This window comes from Rhinopithecus roxellana, chromosome 8 (genome assembly GCF_007565055.1).
Source record: "Rhinopithecus roxellana isolate Shanxi Qingling chromosome 8, ASM756505v1, whole genome shotgun sequence".
NCBI lineage: Eukaryota > Metazoa > Chordata > Mammalia > Primates > Cercopithecidae > Rhinopithecus > Rhinopithecus roxellana.
The window spans coordinates 34,137,334-34,155,938 of record NC_044556.1 but is presented as its reverse complement, the minus strand read 5'-3'; the positions used below and the strand labels follow the sequence as shown (position 1 = coordinate 34,155,938).

Here is an 18,605-nt window from a genome sequence, read left to right as displayed (position 1 = left end):
GTCCATCTGTGACAGACTGGATTAAGAAAATGTGGCACATCATGTCAACATAACTAATCAGTACATCTGTACCTTTATTATGGTGAAAGAGTTAATTTGTTATTTTAGGCACATATACCAACTTTTAAATTGGTCATGTTACCCCTTGGGAAATGTCCTGAATCCCTCAATTGAGTTTTACTTTCCAAGTTAGGTGTTTAGTTCATTCTTCATATGTGATAGTGAAAGTAAAAGCTTTCCTGACCCTTAAGACTGACATTTTCTTGTTAGGGAAAGAGACTCGATAGCAAGGTAGACTAACGGTATTTCCCAAATAAAGGCACACAGGAGAAAACAAATCAATAGAATCTAATTAAAATTACCACTACAGGGAATAAGAAGTATTGAGGATTTACTTTATTTTCAATTGATTTTAAGTATGGAATAATTGTCTTTACAGCTATAAAAAGTAATTAGGGGTGTTTACAAAATGGGAATTTCTGCTTTGACAAATAGGTAAGTCCCATGGCCTTCAGAGAGGCAGGCAGCAATAGAAACTTTCAAAAAAGTAACACTTCTCTGGATTTAATGTGGAAATAAAGAAAAATTTAAAGAATAATTAAATCAAAAAACCATGGTAAATGAAATTTGGTGATTACATATAGTTTTGGATGTTAATGCTAGTTGAGAGAAGAGAAAAAAATAGCAAGTAGAAGCAGAGAACAGGATCATTGGAAGGGACCTTAGAAATTGCTGCTTCATCCATTTTAGCAAACTTATTAGCATAGCATGTACCAGTGCTAGGATCTTGAGTGAGAGTGTGTGAGTTTAGCTCTGCTTAATATATTACTACTTGTGGGATTTTTGGGAGACTATATCCTCTTTGAGATTGAATTTCTTCTATAAAATGAACATAATGCTACCTTAAATGTAAGGGTTATCATGAAGATAAATAAATAATAAAGGACTACAAAAAAAAAAAAAAGAAAAGAAAATGTGGCACATATACACCATGGAATACTATGCAGCCATAAAAAAGGATGAGTTTGTGTCCTTTGTAGGGACATGGATGCAGCTGGAAACCATCATTCTTAGCAAACTATCACAAGAAGAGAAAACCAAACACCGCATGTTCTCACTCATAGGTGGGAACTGAACAATGAGATCACTTGGACTTGGGAAGGTGAACATCACACACCGGGGCCTATCATGGGGAGGGGGGAGGGGGGAGGGATTGCATTGGGAGTTATACCTGATATAAATGACGAATTGATGGGTGTGACGAGTTGATGGGTGCAGCACACCAACATGGCTCAAGTATACATATGTAACAAACCTGCACGCTATGCACATGTACCCTAGAACGTAAAGTATAATAATAAAAATAATAATAATAAAAAAAATGAAAATGTGGTGTATCCAGACAGTGGAATGTTATTCAGCCATAAAGAGGAATGAGTACTGATACATGCTACAACACAGGCGAACCTTGAAAACACATTCAGTGAAAGAAATCAGACATGAAAACCACATATATGGTTCTGTTCACATGAATTGTCCAACATAGGGACATCTATAGAGAGAGAAAGTAGATTCGTGGTTGCCTAAGTCTGAGAGGTGGGATGTGGAATGGTCACTGACTGTTAATGGGTACACATTTCTTTTAGGGGTTATGAAGTGCTCTAAAATTAAACTGCGGTGATGTGAGCGAGCACAACTCTCTAAATACACTGAAAACCACTGAAATGTACAATTTAAATGGTTGGATTTTATGGTATGTAAATTGTGTCTCAGTAAAGCTTTTAAAAAATAAATCCAGGAAAGGAAGTCATTGACCCAGCTTGGGTGAGATGTCCTATTTTGAACTCACCAGCTGTGGCAAGTGGGCATGGGGGCATGGGAAATATGGCAGCTTATCTGGACAGTTTCCATCATCATGGAAATGAGGGACACAGTTCCTATTAGGGTGTCAGCAGACAAAACTATAGGTACCCACTACACTGGCTAATTCTAGACAACTTTACAGTTATTCAAACACTGAATTATTTCTTCTGAATTACCTCATTAATTATCGCAACAACTCTGGGGATATAAAAGCCATTTTATAGTTGATAGAGGCTCAGGTTAAATAAATGCCCCAGGATCACTTAGCTAGTTGGTAACTAATGTAAGCTAGGGTTCAAACCCAGGTTGGACTCCAGTGTCCTCTCTTAATTATTAGGCCATGCTGCCTCCTCTGCCTTTATACAAGTTGTTGAAAAATTCTGGAACATATCACTGTATGATCTTGGGGGAATGTTACTCTGGGCCTCAGTTTCCTTGTCTGTAAAATGAAGATAATAACAGTAACCTAGATCATAATCCTATTGTGACATATACAGCTCCACAAACAATAGATAATATTACTATTATCTGGAACATATTATATGGAACATATCATATTATATGGAACATATCACATCGCTTCCTAACTTGAGATCCATTCTTTATTTCATTTACTTATTTACTTTTTCATTAAAGGAGATGTTTTAACATGAAAACCCTGAACTTCCTTTGCTGGCATAGGACCACAGTTGGTAATCTTTGAGAAGTGCCCGAAGACTGGAGATGGTCGTGCAAACCCTGCTAACCACACTGTTCTCCACACCACACTCCTCCAGCTTGTCAAGGGTATAAAGAACTGGGACAAGAACACATCTTGTTAAAATCATGATGCAGTAGGTCTGGAACAGTCTCCTGATCTACCAACCAGTTAACCTCACTGTCAAAACAAGAAATAAGGTTAATTTGGCAAGATGCGTGCCTAGTGAACCAATACAGCTTATTTTCCAAGTATTTACAAGCTGTCTACTTAATAATCTGCTCTCGAATTCTGCCAGCAATTTGATGGCACAATTTATGGATACCAAGCCTACTGGTCTGTGGTTTCTCAGACCTCCTTTTGCCTTCTTTAAAAATTCAATACAACTGTTTTCCATCTCTAGTCGCTTGGTAATTTTCTGCTGCACCATGATTTCTCAAAGATCCAGGGCAGCGGTTCTGCAACCCCATCTGCACATTCCTCCTGTCTCCCAGGTGGGATTCATGTGGGCCTGTGATGTAAATCTACTGAATTCAGCTGGACACTTGCCTGCTCTCCTGTCTCCTACTTTAAGCTCTGGATCCTTCTTTTCGGCATTTATTCCAGCTTCTCCAAGATGCAGCTCCTTCTTCCCGGTGGAGGAGGCAGAGGACGCCTGGGAGTGGATTGTTCGGCTTTCTCCCTGTCATCTGTCACTAGCAGACCATCTGCACCAGCAGGAGGCATCGCTTCCCTTCTCCCTCTTTCTTCATATGGATGAAACAGTCTTTCTGTTGTCCTTAGCATTCCTCACCAGCCGTGGTCACTCTGAAATGCAGCCTTCCTGGCACTGTTCTCCTGCACTCCTGCCATGCTTTATTGTCATCCACAGCCCTGTGCCTGCAGGCCCCCTTTCAGTTGTGTCATCTGCAAATCCCAGCTAAGCTGATATATCTCAAAGGCAGCCCCTTTTTCTTCATTAATTGGGCTATTTGAACTTGGGACAACTGACTGTGTTTTTAGAGTTTCCCATCAACAGAGACTGTGGTTTTCAGAGTGCCTAGCTAAAAGTAATATTATCTATTGTTTGTGGAGCTGTATATGTCACAATAGGATTATGATCTAGGTTACTGTTATTATCTTCATTTTACAGACAAGGAAACTGAGGCCCAGAGTAACATTCCCCCAAGATCATACAGTTGTTTTATGGAGCAGGGTGAGTCTTGAACCCATGTTATCTAAGTTCAGAATCCATGTTCTCAACCACTTCCCTGGAGGCCTCTCCTGAGTACCATGGCAGAGGAGACAACCCTAGCTGCAAAGATCTAGAAGGCTCTATCACAGGCCTAACGCTAGTGCACATCCAGGAAATCTCGAGCCAGGGCAAAGGGCATGAACACGGAAGGAGGAGGAAGACAGTCTCAAAACAGGAGCCTACTTCAGAGGGAATTGAGAAGCTTAAGTGAGATCATTCATTCATTCATTCACCGAATACCTGTCTACCTCTGCCGTGTCCTCCACCAAGTTCTTGGGTGTTCATACATACTTGTGAAATAGCTTGCCCCATCCCCTTCCACATCCTCTCTGGAAGTCCAAGCCCCATGGTTTCCTCAGGACAGATGACTTTGAGCCTATTTTAGCAGAAGCAATTCCTGGTCATCCTAAGCTTGTTTCTGCTCCAGACACCCAGAGGGCGCAGAGGCAGGGGAGATGGTGTTTCTGGCTTTAGCCGAAGGAGTAATCACAGCTCTTTGCTGAATAAGGCCTTGCTTAATAAGTCCTTTCAATTATCTCAATAAAGAGGAGACTAAACACTTAACCACTGTGGAGAGTATCTTATTGATTGGAGGACAGAGGCTCTGGCCTGCCTGCCCAGGACTGAGTAGGATCCAGGCCAACGTGGTCCCAGAGGGCAGCTGCTAGGGTGTGAAGTACTTAAAAGAGTTTCTCCAAGCTCTGAGAGGAGCCAGCACAGTTCCGAAGTGGCTTCACAACTTTAAGGGGCTGAGCTTCAGAGCTTATGCTCCCCCTCTGAGATGCTATGGCTACTGGAAAATAGACAAAAGCAAGAAGAGTGGCTTTTAATCCCAGTTGAGCAAATGAGAGCTGTCAATGTAATTAGCCTCAATTCCTGCATCTGTACAATGGGGATAAGAATACAAAGTTCACAGGGTTCATGAGGCTTATGTGAGGTAAATATGCAGAAGTGCTTTGTAAATTATAAATCCACATGAATAGGTGAGTTTGTTATTTGCTGTTATCATCATAAATGAGATTCTGTTACTCTTCTGCTTAAAACTCCTCATGGTGCCTCACTGAATGGGATAAACCCATATTCCTCCCCATGGCCCGTCAGATGCTGCGTGATCTGGCCCCTGCCTGCCTTACCCTCCTCTTGTGGTGTCTAGTCCTGCTGACCCTTGACAATTCCTAGATCAGACCAAATTCCTTCCTGCTACCCCTGTACTTGCTGTTTCCTCTACCACACACACTTGTCCCCAGGTGTTTTACATGACTGGATCCTTTACATTCAGCTCTCAGCTTAAATGTTAGCTCCTCAGAGAGGCCTTTCCTGACCACACTCCCACCACCTGATGCAGCACCTCTCTCTAGTCTCTTCATAGAACCAACCAAGACACAATATTTTTATGTATTCACTTAATTGCTTATGGTCTTGTTAGGATGTTGGCTTCCTGCACATAAGGATCTTGTATCGCTTGTTCACCCCCAGGTCCATGTCATGGTACCTGGCACATAGTAGGTACTCTAAACAATTGCTGAATGAGTGAATGAATGAATAGGTGAATGATTGGCAGGGAAGCCTGACTTGTTTCCCAAATGGCCTTCTCTCCCTTACACCCTGTTTCTCTCCCTCTCTCAGATACGGAGACATGGTGCCTAAGACGATTGCAGGGAAGATCTTCGGCTCCATCTGCTCCTTGAGTGGCGTCCTGGTCATTGCCCTGCCAGTCCCTGTGATTGTTTCCAACTTTAGCCGGATTTACCACCAGAATCAGAGAGCTGATAAACGCAGGGCACAAAAGGTAAGCCTCAGACACAGGGATGCAGGGGCAGTGTAAAGGATGCAGGGGAGCAGCAGTCAGGGAGCCAGGCCTAGAGCTCCTCAGAGGATCACTGCACAGACAGCCTCTGGCTTTGCAAGGTAAGGTAGCTTCGGTCCCTTCCTGCTCATCAGTCTCCTGAATTCCAGCCCATCAGTTCCAAAATGCAATGAACCCCCAATTATCTGTAAACCATCCGCCTTTGGACATTCTATGGCAATTTCCTTGGCCCCTGGCTCCACCTACACTCCCTCAGCCACTGCCACTCAGCCGTCCCTGCACTCCTCCCTCTACCAGCCAAGAGCTTACTAGGAAACATAATCTCTTTTTAATATCCTATAAAAGTCTATATAAAACCCAGTGACAAAAATAAATTTGTTGAAAAGAAAAATAAATACTGTAAAATGAGAGCATGCTAAGGTCACTGAGTTCAAGGACAAATGGCACAACAGGCTTTAGGAATCTCCAAGATATCATAGGGCAAAGGCACTGAGGTCAACTGCGGGTGGTGATCAGGAGACTAACCATCAGTCCTGGGGAAAGTTTTAGATTATGTTCAATATACACTGCTGAAAATGGCAGGAGAGGGTAAAATACGGTCATTTGCCCATGCAATGAGGAAAAATGTCTGAAGGCTTTGGTGCTCAGAAAGAAGCCTCTTTTTCCAGCTAGCCCTCAACCTTGTTTCTAGAACAACTCATCGACTCAGCCAACTCTTGTTCACTTGCATTTTTAAGGCATCTAGCCAGTGAGGTTTCTGGGTAGTGACTTTCCCCAGGTTTCCTCTCAGAAGAGGGATGTCTGGGTTGGGGAGTGGGAAAGCGGTGTTTTCATTGTCTTCAGATCTGGGCTGAACTGTGGTGTCCCTTCAGCAGCATCTCGGCCCCCAGGGATTATGGCCAGAGCCTTTCTGAGGACAATGGAAAGGAGGAGAGCTGTTGAAAGACTGGCTTTTGGAGGCTTGGGGTTTTGTCTTCTTACTTTATTCTTTTATCCATTATTCCACAAACATTTATTGAGCACGTACTATGTGGTCGGCCCTATGCATTGCAGCCAGATTCTTTCCTTGCTACAGAATTCCTGCTACTGGCCTTCTGCTTGCAGGGATAACCTCCAGGTAGCAGGGCTTGCCTTGGGTGTAAAGGCTTAAAGGGAAGTTAATGTCATTATGGAGGAAGAAATCCAGAATTTCAGAACAGATCTGTGTATGCCGACCGTCACAAAGCTATAAAGGTTATGAAAGCTAGCTCCAAAATGTATAATAATGATTACATAACAATGTACATATAATTGTATAGTGAATCCAGTTGGTTCCCACCTCTAGCCTACCACCTTCTGTGTGCCTTTATGGTTGGCTCCTTGCCTCCTGTCCCCTCTGCCTCTGCTGAACTATGTTTTTATTTATCCTGACCTGGCCTGTTAAGTTGTCACCTTAAGATTTATCTTCTGGCTCTGTCTGTCATCCTTTCTGTCCCATACACGCCTATCTCTTACCTCTTCACCCAGGGTTTCCCTACCTCCTGTTTCCTGCCAGTCATCCCAGAAACGGAAATCTTACCTCTTTCCCTGTTTAAGTCAGGCAGCAAATTTGAATAGGGTCTAAATTCATTATGCAGAAACTGGGATCTCCTTCCCACAATCAGGAACCAGAGACCCTGAAGGGCCAGGGATCCTCTAGTGGTCCTGCCCCAAAGGGGCTAGGGCTAACACAGGTTTCTGGCAGAGCAGGTGAGGTTCACAGGAATCCTCAGCTCACCCACTAGCCCACGGCTGTGCACACACCAGTGACAGCCCCTTCCAGCTGTGCTCTCAGTCGCTCCTACAGCTACCTTCCCCTCCCCTGGGAATTGATTTATTATTATTATTTTTTTAGAGATAGGGTCTCACTATGTTGCCCAGGATGGAGCCAAACTCCTGGGATCCAGGAATCCTCCCACCTCAGCCTCCAGAGTAGCTGGGATTACAGGTGTGTTCCCAGCTCTCCCCTGGGACATTATAAATCTCATCCTGTGTGATTAAAATCTAGTAGCAACTTAGGCTTCTTCCTTCCTCTAGCTGCTAAAGATGAGTCTCCCTCCCTCCCTGCCCCTTTCCCTCTCCCTCTTCTCTCTCCCCTTGAAATTAGAGTAAATATTTACAGTGTTTTCACTTTGCCTGGATACTGTTTCTCCTCAAGGCTGCTCAGCTCTGTCTCTGTCACCTTGGGCTTCCTATAAGAGGGAAAAAAAATACTCGCTGCTCCAGCATTGAGTCTGTCACCATGGGTCAAGGCAAGTAGGTGGAAAGTGGAGAGATGGGACGGGAAGGAAGCTAATGATAGTTCTCAGCCCGGACCACATACTTGGGAGCTAAGTAGCTACATTGTCATCCTCTTCCCATGACGGGTTTGATTGGGATTATTACTAAGATTAGTCTGTTACTATTTGCCTTAGATACTGTGTCCTCTGAGCCAAGTGAACTGGAGATAAGGGGAAGTCTGGCAGTGGACCGAGAGAGGGGAACATCTGGAGTGGGGCATTTGGTCCCCATCTCCAGTTCTGGTGCATACCCATATTCTTTTTTTTAATTAAATGTTTTATTGAGATAATTATAGACGCTCATGTAGTTGTAAGAAATAACACAGAGCAATCTCTTGTAAAGTTTGTCCACCAGTTTCCCCTAGTGGTAACATTTTACAAAACAGTAGCACTATATATCACCACCAGGGTATGGACATTGTACAACCAACCAATCTTATTCAGATATCTCCAGTTTTACTTGGACTGGTGTGTGTGTGTGCATGTGTGTGTGTATGATAAGTTCATGCATCCACTGCCATGGTCAAGAGACTGAACAGTTCCAACACCACAAGGATCCCGTGGGTTGCCCTTTTATAACCCCACCTTCTGCCCTAGCCCTGCCCTGTCCCTAACCCCTAACAATGATTACAGTCATTAGGAAGGAGAAGGGCAGCCAGCATGTGTAATGTGTTCAGCTTCTCCCTGTGCACGCAGGAGGGATGAGCTTGAACTGAGACACCATGCAGCCCTCCTGCAGTGGACCTTCTCTGCTGAAGGCTTCCCAGGTTGGAGCTGGGGAGAGTTTCAGTTGTCCTAGTTAAAACCATTTATTTTTCCATCATTTATAAATGTTTTAATTTCAAAAATGTTATATAAATGAATTCATGCAATAGGTAACCTTTGGGTATTGGCTTTTTCCATTCTATATGATTCCTGGATTTTCATCGAAGTTGCTGTACCAGTAATCCATTCATTTTTATTGCTGAGTAGTATCCATGGTACAGATGTACCAGTTTGTTTATTTGCCTGTTGAGAAACACCTGGGATGATTCCAGTTTGGGGCTATTACAAATAAAGCTACTGTGCACAATCATGTAGAGGTTTTCATGTAAGCATAAGTTTTAATTTCTCTGACATAAATGTCCCAGAATGCAACTGCCCATGTTTTGGCTTGCCATTTCTTTCTCTTTCTCCTCCTACTGCCTCTCTCAGGGCAAGAGACAGAAATACTCATGGTTAAAAGGCACCCATCAGCCAGACAGGAAGAAAGTGCTTAATTGTGAGAGGCCTCTCAAGGACTGATAGAAGTACCAGCTTGAACATAGATGGTGCCTGCAACTGTACCCCTGGTAGCAGCATTGTCCTTCCAAATCCCCTCTCCTCCAACCCTGGAGTCTCCACATTTGTTAAAAATGCAATCTCCTGGGCTTTGCTCGAATTTCAAAACTTGTCTGATGGTGGAAATTCAGCGAAGGAGGAGGAGAAAGAAGGAGGAGAATGTTCTGGAAGCAACATTCGGTCTGAAAGTCAGAGGTCCTGAGCTGAAGTCTTGATCGTCCACTGCCTTTCCCTGGATAAGTCACTTCCCCTCACATCCTCCTTTTTTCTTTTCTTTCTTTTTGTTTTTTTTTGGTCTTTGAATTTATCTGGATGATCTCTAAGCTCTCTTTTAACTCTCACATTGTTCTTAAAGCCATGGAAGAGGATGAAGCTGACCAGTCCACTCAAGGATCGAGTCCATTACAGTGGCTGTATAAGCATGGCCTTCCAGCCATCTACACAGGATCTTCTTCCCTCCTCAGGCATCATAAACTTTGCTTGAGCACCTGTTTGGTGTGAAGCCCTGTGTTGGGTGTTAAGAGATAAAAATATGCATAAGCCACATGCCCCAGCCCCCAAGAGCTCAAAACCAGGCTATAGAGCCCCACCAAATTTCATATGCTGGGTATGGTTCTGTAAATCCATTGCAAACCTTTTTATCCTGTGTGGGAAGTGATTAAATGATCTAGTACATTTGATATGACAATCTGTTGCTTTAATAGAGCCCAGGGTAAGATATGATTAAAAGAAGTGCCACAAAGAAGAACAGGAGAATCTTTCATCTCTAGAAACTAATTAAGACGGACCCCAGATACAAGAAAGGTCTGGCTCCAAGTGGTGCAATCAAATTATATAAGACTATAATAAGCTTGACACAATTGGATTTCCATATGAAACTCTCAACACCCAGCACTCACCCAAAGCAAATGCAGCCACATCCTCAAATGATGAGGAACTTGCTTGAATGTAAACATCTAGCCAAGGAGAGAGCTGGAGCAGGTTTCCCATGGAATAGAACTGTCCTGGCCCCCAATCAATGTTCTCTGCTTGTAGAGAGGAGGAATGATAGCACTGATTTGCCATCATCCTTTCTCTCCCAGGTTCCCCTTTTTATTCTCTCCTTCATCAAGAGGAGCAGTCTTCCTCAGACTTAAGGGAAGATCTTTCAGGCTCAAGTCCTGGCCCCTTCCCCATCTTTAGAAGCCTGAGAAGGGAGTTGAATTGTTTCTGCAAGGAGATACTTCCCACGAAGCAAGAGATATACGTCCTTTGTGCTTCTGTTGACCACCTAAACCCCTGAGACAGTGGCTTCCTTTTAGCAGATGAACCAGCCCAGCAGGACACTTGGGGAGAAGGTGACAAGAAGTGGAAAATGCCACAATTTCCTTAGGACTCTTCCTGCTTAGAGTCCATGCTGAAGTCGCATGTGGACTTGCTCAGAACCAGAAGGAGGGACCCTTCTACTCCAGGATGGGTCTGCTATCCTTGTGGGCTGTTCTGCTTCCAGTAGCAAGCGCCTGGGGCTGTAAATAGTTATACAGAGCCCAAACCTCAGGCTGCATTTTTTTTAACCAGCAAGAAACCTCTACCCAGTCCCTTCTCCCTCTCTCAGTCTCATTCCTTAGTCCTCTCTCTTTGGTTGTGCTACTGTCATGGTGACAATGATTACAGTCATTAGGAAGGAGAAGGGCAGCCAGCATGTGTAATATGTTCAGCTTCTCCCTGTGCAAGCAGGAGAGATGAGCTTGAACTGAGATACCATGCAGCCCTCCTGCAGTGGACCTTCTCTGCTGAAGGCTTCCCAGGTTGGAGCTGGGGAGAGTTTCAGTTGTCCTAGTAAAGCCAAGTAGTGTATGGAAATGTGTCCCATCCTCCCTTCTTAGGCACAGCCAGTCAACTCTCCTCTCACATGTACCTATACTCATTCCCACTGTCATGTGCAACAAAACAAACATATGTTAACATATACATGCAGCCGGGCACGGTGGCTCACGCCTATAATCCCAGCACTTTGGGAGGCCAAGGCAGGCAGATCACCTGAGGTCAGGAGTTTTGAGATCAGCCTGGCCAACCTGATGAAACCAGCCTCACAGCGTCACCAGGCTTGCTGTCTTTTTGTATCATGGTCTCCCTCATTCTTTTATTATCTCTGCCAATCACAGAAGGCCCGCCTTGCCAGGATCCGTGTGGCCAAAACAGGCAGTTCGAATGCATACCTGCACAGCAAGCGTAACGGGCTCCTCAACGAGGCACTGGAGCTGACGGTAGGTACCTAGAGGACCTGGACTGGGGAACGTAAAGGGGCAGATGGGCTTGTTTTCTCTTTCCCGGGACACCAGCACTCCCACCCCAGACCCCAGTATGAACCCCAAGGAGGACATGTTTCCAAACTTTCCCCAGGTGGCAGCCCCCCAATCACACACCACTCCTATAGGATTATCACCACTACCTCTAAACCAGGTTTAGACCAAGGGCCTCTGAGCCCAAAGGCTAGCATATTCAATGCTGACCCTGAAATTTGGTCAAATAAAAAACTTTGATTATTCTATTGCCCTTTGACCTTTAGTGGAGAAATGAAGGAGCTGGAGAAGGGAAGAGCCACCAGCTTTTTACTCAATCTCTCTTCTTTTTTTACTAGGGCACCCCAGAAGAGGAGCATATGGGCAAGACCACCTCACTGATCGAGAGCCAGCATCATCACCTGCTGCACTGCCTGGAAAAAACCACTGTGAGTTCCAGCCCATTGCCACCTGCTTTTCAGCACTGACCCTGACCCTTTTCTAAGGCTGTACTCACATCTTCACTCTGGGCCAGATGTCAAAGTCTGTCCCCTTCAGATCCAAAAGGTAGTGATGGGATCTATTGGCCCTCAGGTGGAAGACCCTGAGGAGTGGGGCAAGGTCACCAGGGTGGGAGGCCAGCTCTGTCCTGCAGGAGCATTGAGGAGGCTACTCCCCCAGCCTCCCACACACTCCTACACTCATCTCCAAAGCCCATTTCTTGATTACTGAGGACTTAGGGGTCTGCCTATCAGTTTCTTAGTTCTGACGGGCATCACCCTTCAAAGCTTGGGCTGAATTTGCATAGGACAGTAGAGAAGAGTGTTGATTTCTGTCCCACCTCTGGGGCTGGGTTGATGCAGCCTGTGGGCCCCTTGGCTCCCTACATCCTCCTGCAGACAGTGTGTGAAGGAGGCAGTGCATGTATTTCTCCAACCAGGATTCAGAAGTACCACACCGCCCCCCCCAACCTCTGCCCAGTCACCCTGCGGTTCTCAGGGGATCCAGATGCTAACAGGCTGATTGTTAAAACAGAGCCATGGTTTAGGGTGCCACAGCTGGAGTGTGGAATGATGCTTGTGCCTAACCATCAGACTGAAAGGAAGGGCAGTGGGGCCAACCCTGGACCCTTGGCAGATAAATGCTAGGAATAGCAGACAGGGAAGAGAGGTCAGGGTGGAAAAGCCAAGGAGAAACAAAGTTAAAGCCTTCCTGCTCCTTTCTAGAACCTCCTCCCCAAAGAGTCTATATTCAGGGCTCAGTACACTAAGGAAGGAACTTCCTAATTCTAGATGTTCCATATCCTGGCCTCCCAGATGTAGAGAGAATAAATGTTAGATGACTCCTCTTTTTTTTTGGCAGAGGGGTGTGGGGCTGCAGGGACAGGATCTTGCTGTGTTGCCCAGGCTGGTCTTAAAACTCCTGGCCTCAAGTGATCCTCCCACCTCAGCCTCCCAAGTAGCAGGAACTCCAGGTGCACATCACCATGCCTGGCTTAGATGACTCTATCTGAGCCAAATGTGGACACTGTGGATGGCAGTTGAACCCAACAAGGACTTCCAAAATGGGAAGGTGCTCTGCAAACCCTAGTTTATAGGATTTGTCATGAAGAATGCATATTCGTATCTAGACTTTCTCTCAAAGACTCTGAGCTTGCCAAAGGGATAGGCCTGGACCCAACTGCCCTTTCCAAGTTGCATGTGCTGGGTGGAATGTGTAAATTGAAAGGATATGGGTGAAAACATTTGGGTTTGAAGGACTGGAATGTTGGCATTGAAGAAATCGGATTTTAGAATTGAGGGATGGAATGCTGGCATTGAAGGGATGGAATGCTGAATTTGAGGGAAAGAATGTTGGATTGTGGGGGTGAGATATTGGGGTTAAAGCCCTGGAATGCTGCATTTTAGGGGAGGAATGTTGGACTCAAGGGGTGGAATGTTGGGACAGGAGAGGCAGAATGTTGGGATGGAAGGAGTGAATGTTGGGGTTGAGCAGGGTCCTGTTGGGGCTAAAGGGTGGAATGTTGGGACAAAGTGGGCAGAATGCTGGGAATGAGGGATGGAATGTTTGACTCAAAGGGTGGAATGCCGGGATCAAGAGAATGAATGTCGAAACTGGCTTGGGAATGCTGGAATGTACAATCAATGGTGTTTTTATCTTCTGTTGGCATGTTGTCCTGTAGGGGTTGTCCTATCTTGTGGATGATCCCCTGTTATCTGTACGAACCTCCACCATCAAGGTATAACTTTTTAAAAATTCAATTGATGTTTTTCTCCCTGATAATTCTGAGTCTGTGGATTCTCCCCTTTTTACCCCCCGGCCTGGTTCTGTGCATGTGCTGCTGATTCTTCTGGGGCTCCTCCTACCTCTGCTGTCACACCCAGCACCAGCTCAGGCTTCCGGTTTCTTGTGCTGAACCACCCAACTGTCTTTCTAGTTCCCTCTTTGGATCTCCCCAGGGACATGGAAGGGGTGGTGGAACATGGCACCAGTGCTGGTATCCTGTGAGTCTCCATGTGCCACATCTGTCTGTGCCACATCCCAGCTCCGTGGGGACTCCTGGTATTTGCTGCCAGGCTGGTCTTTCCCTGAACTCTGTTCTCATGCCATTTCTCTTCAGACTTTCTCCTCACTCTGGCAGCCTTAGCCAGACCATTCATGCCATAGATTTGTAGTCACCTTGGCCAAACAGCCATTTTTTAGTTATCCTGGGTTCAGCTATACCCCATCCCAATGGCCTGCAGTCAGGAGATAGTTTAGCAATCCCTTCCCGTGCTTACACTTGACCTAGGGAATCCTGTGCCTCCAGGTATATTAAGGACTCATATCCCATTATCAGGTGGGGAAAAAAATAATTAAAAGAAATCCTATCCCCGACAGTTTGTCCCACGGGCCTTCAGGATCAATGCTCTCCCAATTCTGTGAATGACCCCCATGTTTAAAAGCTTTTGTCACACCCTTACCTACTAAATCCAGGAAAGACAACCTAGCATACCCACCACCCACAGTCAATGACTCATCTGCCACCTCTGGCAGATCTTGTACGAAGCCTGGAAAGTAAAGTCTTTGCTTCTAGCTGTGATGATGCCACTGAATCCCTCTGTGTCCTCTATGTCCCTTCAGCTCAAAGCTGTAGATGGGAGTATATGTCACACCATGATTTCACAACTGCAGTCCCTACCCTTTGAGCTGATGGCCAGGGCTGCCAATATGCTTCTCTTTCTGTCCTCATTGGATGCCCATGGGACATCACCCCTCCTGAATGCTTATCTGTGATCTGGGCAGCTGGGAGCCCTTCCTTCAAGGTCCAGAACAGAGACAGGCAGCCATACAGCGTATAGGGGCTTACCTCTCTCTTCCCTACCTCCTTTCCCTACTTCTTCTCCTTCTACCTCCCACAGAACCACGAGTTTATTGATGAGCAGATGTTTGAGCAGAACTGCATGGAGAGTTCAATGCAGAACTACCCATCCACAAGAAGTCCCTCACTGTCCAGCCACCCAGGCCTCACTACCACCTGCTGCTCCCGTCGTAGTAAGAAGACCACACACCTGCCCAATTCTAACCTGCCAGCTACTCGCCTGCGCAGCATGCAAGAGCTCAGCACGATCCATATCCAGGGCAGTGAGCAGCCCTCCCTCACAACCAGGTGGGTGGCTTCCATCCATCACCCCCAAAGGCTCGAATCATCCCATTTCCAGAATTAGACAATCGCAGCATTAGGAGAACCTTGAGGATCCTCTAGCCGCTCCCCTTATCTAATGCATGAGCCCCTCTACCTTCCTCCTTTCCTTGTAAGGAAACCCAAAGGCCCTTCATATGCTGTTGGAGTAGGTAGTACAGCAGTTTAGGCTGAAAATGGGGTTAGCTAAGGGGGAAAAAAAAACTTTAAAAAGAATTATATATATACATATAAAATAATGTGTCTCTGGATACACAAAAATGATCTGATCTGGTACAAGGAATGGACCAACCGTTTTCTCAAGAAACAGTTTTCATATTTGTGTTACTCATGGCTTATCCTAGGCTGATTTTGAATCCCAGAGACTGACTTTTCCCTCCCTCTCTGCTTATATTTAGGCCACTTCCCACTACCTCCAAATGGGTTGCAGAGAATTCAGGGAAGGCAAATGCCAAATGCCACAAATGATAGGTAAACAATCACTGGTGGGAGTGATGTACACTCTGCAATTCAAAGCCTACTATACACAACTTGGTAATTGCTAGTAGTTTAGGAATAATAATTAGAATGGATTATTACAAACTGATTACAAAAGCCAGAGATAGAGGGACAACAAAATATCATTCTGGTTATCATGAGCAAGGAATGTAGGGGGTCAAGGAAGCTTTGGGATGCTGGCCAGCAGGAACCATCATCAACTCACTCTTTTCTATCCCAGTCGCTCCAGCCTTAATTTGAAAGCAGACGACGGACTGAGACCAAACTGCAAAACATCCCAGATCACCACAGCCATCATCAGCATCCCCACTCCCCCAGCGCTAACCCCAGAGGGGGAAAGTCGGCCACCCCCTGCCAGCCCAGGCCCCAACACGAACATTCCTTCCATAGCCAGCAATGTTGTCAAGGTCTCTGCCTTGTAAAACCACTGGACAGAGGGCCAGAGGGGGTAGTGGGGAATGAAGGGGACTGGCATGTTGGTGGGTGGCCACTGGGACCACTCCCTCCCCCTTTTCCCCACTATTTCTGCCTGCCCCATTGTACCCCTAGCACTGAGACTTGTGCCTGGAAGGAAAAAGAGGCAGCAAAGGGGCACGTGAGGTTCACGCTGCTAGCGTGGACATAGCCCTGTGATCTGCATCTCACTGGGGCCAGAGGAAGGGAGGGAGGGTGGGGGGGAGGTCGGGGATGGGCCAGTGGGGGATGTAGGCTATGTGCCAGGACAGGGCCTGGATGGAGGAGCCTCAGACTCAGACCAAATAACAATTGTTTCTGGAGACCCCAGTGAGGAAAATACAAGACCAAGAGCAGCAAAGAGGCCAAGTTGTCACAAGCAAAACAGGAAGAAAATATAACACTGTGTATTTAAGCACCTTTTTCAAGGCTCTTAATGGATAATATTTATTCATGGGAAAAGGTGGAAAACAAAAACACCAACGGATTTTTGTGAAATGTTTTTCTCCATGGACCCAACACCTTTGAACCAAAACAATGCATTTTGTGAGGGATTTTTTTTTTCTCCTTTTATAGCAAAAGCTTTTAGGCTAAGAAGTCAGTTATTGCTGAGTTCTCTCTCCATTCCCCCAGGTGGGTGAGGTCAACTGAGCCTGGGCCCCCACTGCCCAGCTGACCTGCGCAGAGCTGCCAAGTGACCACACGGCAATCCTTACCCTTTGTCTGTCCCTGTCTCCCTTGTCTCTGTACCTCTCTGCTTACCCCTGGCTGTTTCTGTGTCCAGCCATCTGTCTCTACCTGGATCCCAGTGATCCTGAAACACATCAGTAAAGCCTTCTTCATCACTGCCACGCACAACAGACTTGTGCCTGGGAGTTCTATCTGTGTGAATGCAACTGCAGAGGAGGAAAGAGTGAAGCAAAAATTGGGAGAGTGTAGGGGTAAGGGAAGTCTACCACACAGAACAGAGGTGCTTCCCTTGGGGTTGGAACCACTGGTGTTTGCAGTTTTGGTTTCTGGGAAAGAAAGGGAATGAACAGATTTATCACACTGGAATCTTGAAAAGGCAAATCGCCAACATCTGAGAAGCGGTCAACTCTGGTATGTGCCAGTGAGGGGAGAATGGAAGGACCCAGGGCTTGCAGCCGCAGCCAGTCATTATGGCACCTTGATATGGACCCTTCCTTCAGGACCCACCATAAAGCCCATCCGGAGCCCTTCCAAGAGGCCCCAGGAGTAGTTTCCTCTGGATAGGGCAGTGGTACGGGGACCAAGATTCCTCTGACTTATATCACACCTGAGACAACTCCCACACAGAGGCTGTGGAAGGGTAAGCCTGTGTGCCTCAAGAAAAATGCTTCAAAGCAAAAGCAAGTAAGAGATTCTAGATGATTCTTACCTGCTATGAAAGATGCCTTGATGTCTGAAGAGGCTTCAGCCTGATCTCCCTGAAGATAGCTGAAATGGGGGAGAAGCCTGATCACCTCTGTGCAAGCAAAGGAGTGAAGATTATTTCTTGAACACCTGGACAACATATCTGTTCAACTAGCTTGCACCCTGGTGGAGCTGGGGGCAGCATTTCTGGAATCCTCCCAACCGTTATTCACTGCTTATAGCAGAGTAGGTGGGCCTCAGAGTTAGTGACAAGTCCTTTCCTGCCCTTCCCAACACCCAGCCACCTTGCTGCAGTCTCTGCAGCCTGGGCTCTGAAATACATGAGCTCCTCGGGAGCTGCCTATCCATCCTACAGCTTAGTGGTTAGCTGTTTAATTGTAGGCCAAGAATTTCTCTGCCCACCACAGCCATCTAAATGAGTTTCACTAGCCAGGAACCTAAAAACACCCTTAGTGGGCTTCCCTATGACCCCAGCTTGATTGACCCTGTAGGCTCAAAAGGTTTCGAGATGGCACCTAACCAGAATGTGGGCAGAAGGCAGAGGAGAGGGAGCCTTCTTTCTATCTTTATATCCTTATACTTATCCTCATTGACCACGGGCTGAGTTCTTTCTCTGGGTCTGGCCTCAAGGATTTCCCCTAATGTGAGAATGGAGTGGTTCTTGCCCCCTGAGCTTACAGACTAAGAAGGCAGAAAAGCTTTACAACTACAGAGTACATGTGTATACACACAACCAACCTAAACACATCGGAAAATACATACTTAAATCAATTCCCTTCATATACACGTCTCATTAGAAGACCAGACTAACCTCCACTTAGAAGGCAGGCAAATGACTAGAAAAGAATTTTTCTTGTAAAAAAAAAATGAGTAGTAGAGCAAAATTACAAGTGTCTAAATATCTTAGTTATACGTCATAAGATCTGACTGGGGTAAGAGATAAAGAGGTAAATAGGGCCGGGTGTGGTGGCTCACACCTGTAATCCCAGCACTTTGGGAACAATCACCTGAAGTCAGGAGTTCGAGACCAGCCTGGCCAACATGGTGAAACCCCATCTCTACTAAAAATACAAAAATTAGCCAGGCATGGTGGTGGGC

The 18,605-nt window shown here is 45.9% G+C and overlaps 1 protein-coding gene across 1 annotated transcript in view; it reads left to right on the top strand.

Annotated features, from left to right (window-relative positions):
- Positions 1 to 16,344, top strand: part of KCND3 (potassium voltage-gated channel subfamily D member 3) — a 222,141-nt gene extending 205,797 nt beyond the window's left edge. The window contains exons 3-8 of the mRNA XM_030936087.1: positions 5,421 to 5,583; positions 11,363 to 11,464; positions 11,839 to 11,928; positions 13,662 to 13,718; positions 14,881 to 15,128; positions 15,880 to 16,344. Coding sequence (XP_030791947.1) covers positions 5,421 to 5,583; positions 11,363 to 11,464; positions 11,839 to 11,928; positions 13,662 to 13,718; positions 14,881 to 15,128; positions 15,880 to 16,081 — 862 coding nt within the window. The 3' untranslated portion in view covers positions 16,082 to 16,344. The remainder of the gene's footprint in view (positions 1 to 5,420; positions 5,584 to 11,362; positions 11,465 to 11,838; positions 11,929 to 13,661; positions 13,719 to 14,880; positions 15,129 to 15,879) is intronic.
- The last annotated feature ends 2,261 nt before the right edge of the window (positions 16,345 to 18,605 follow it).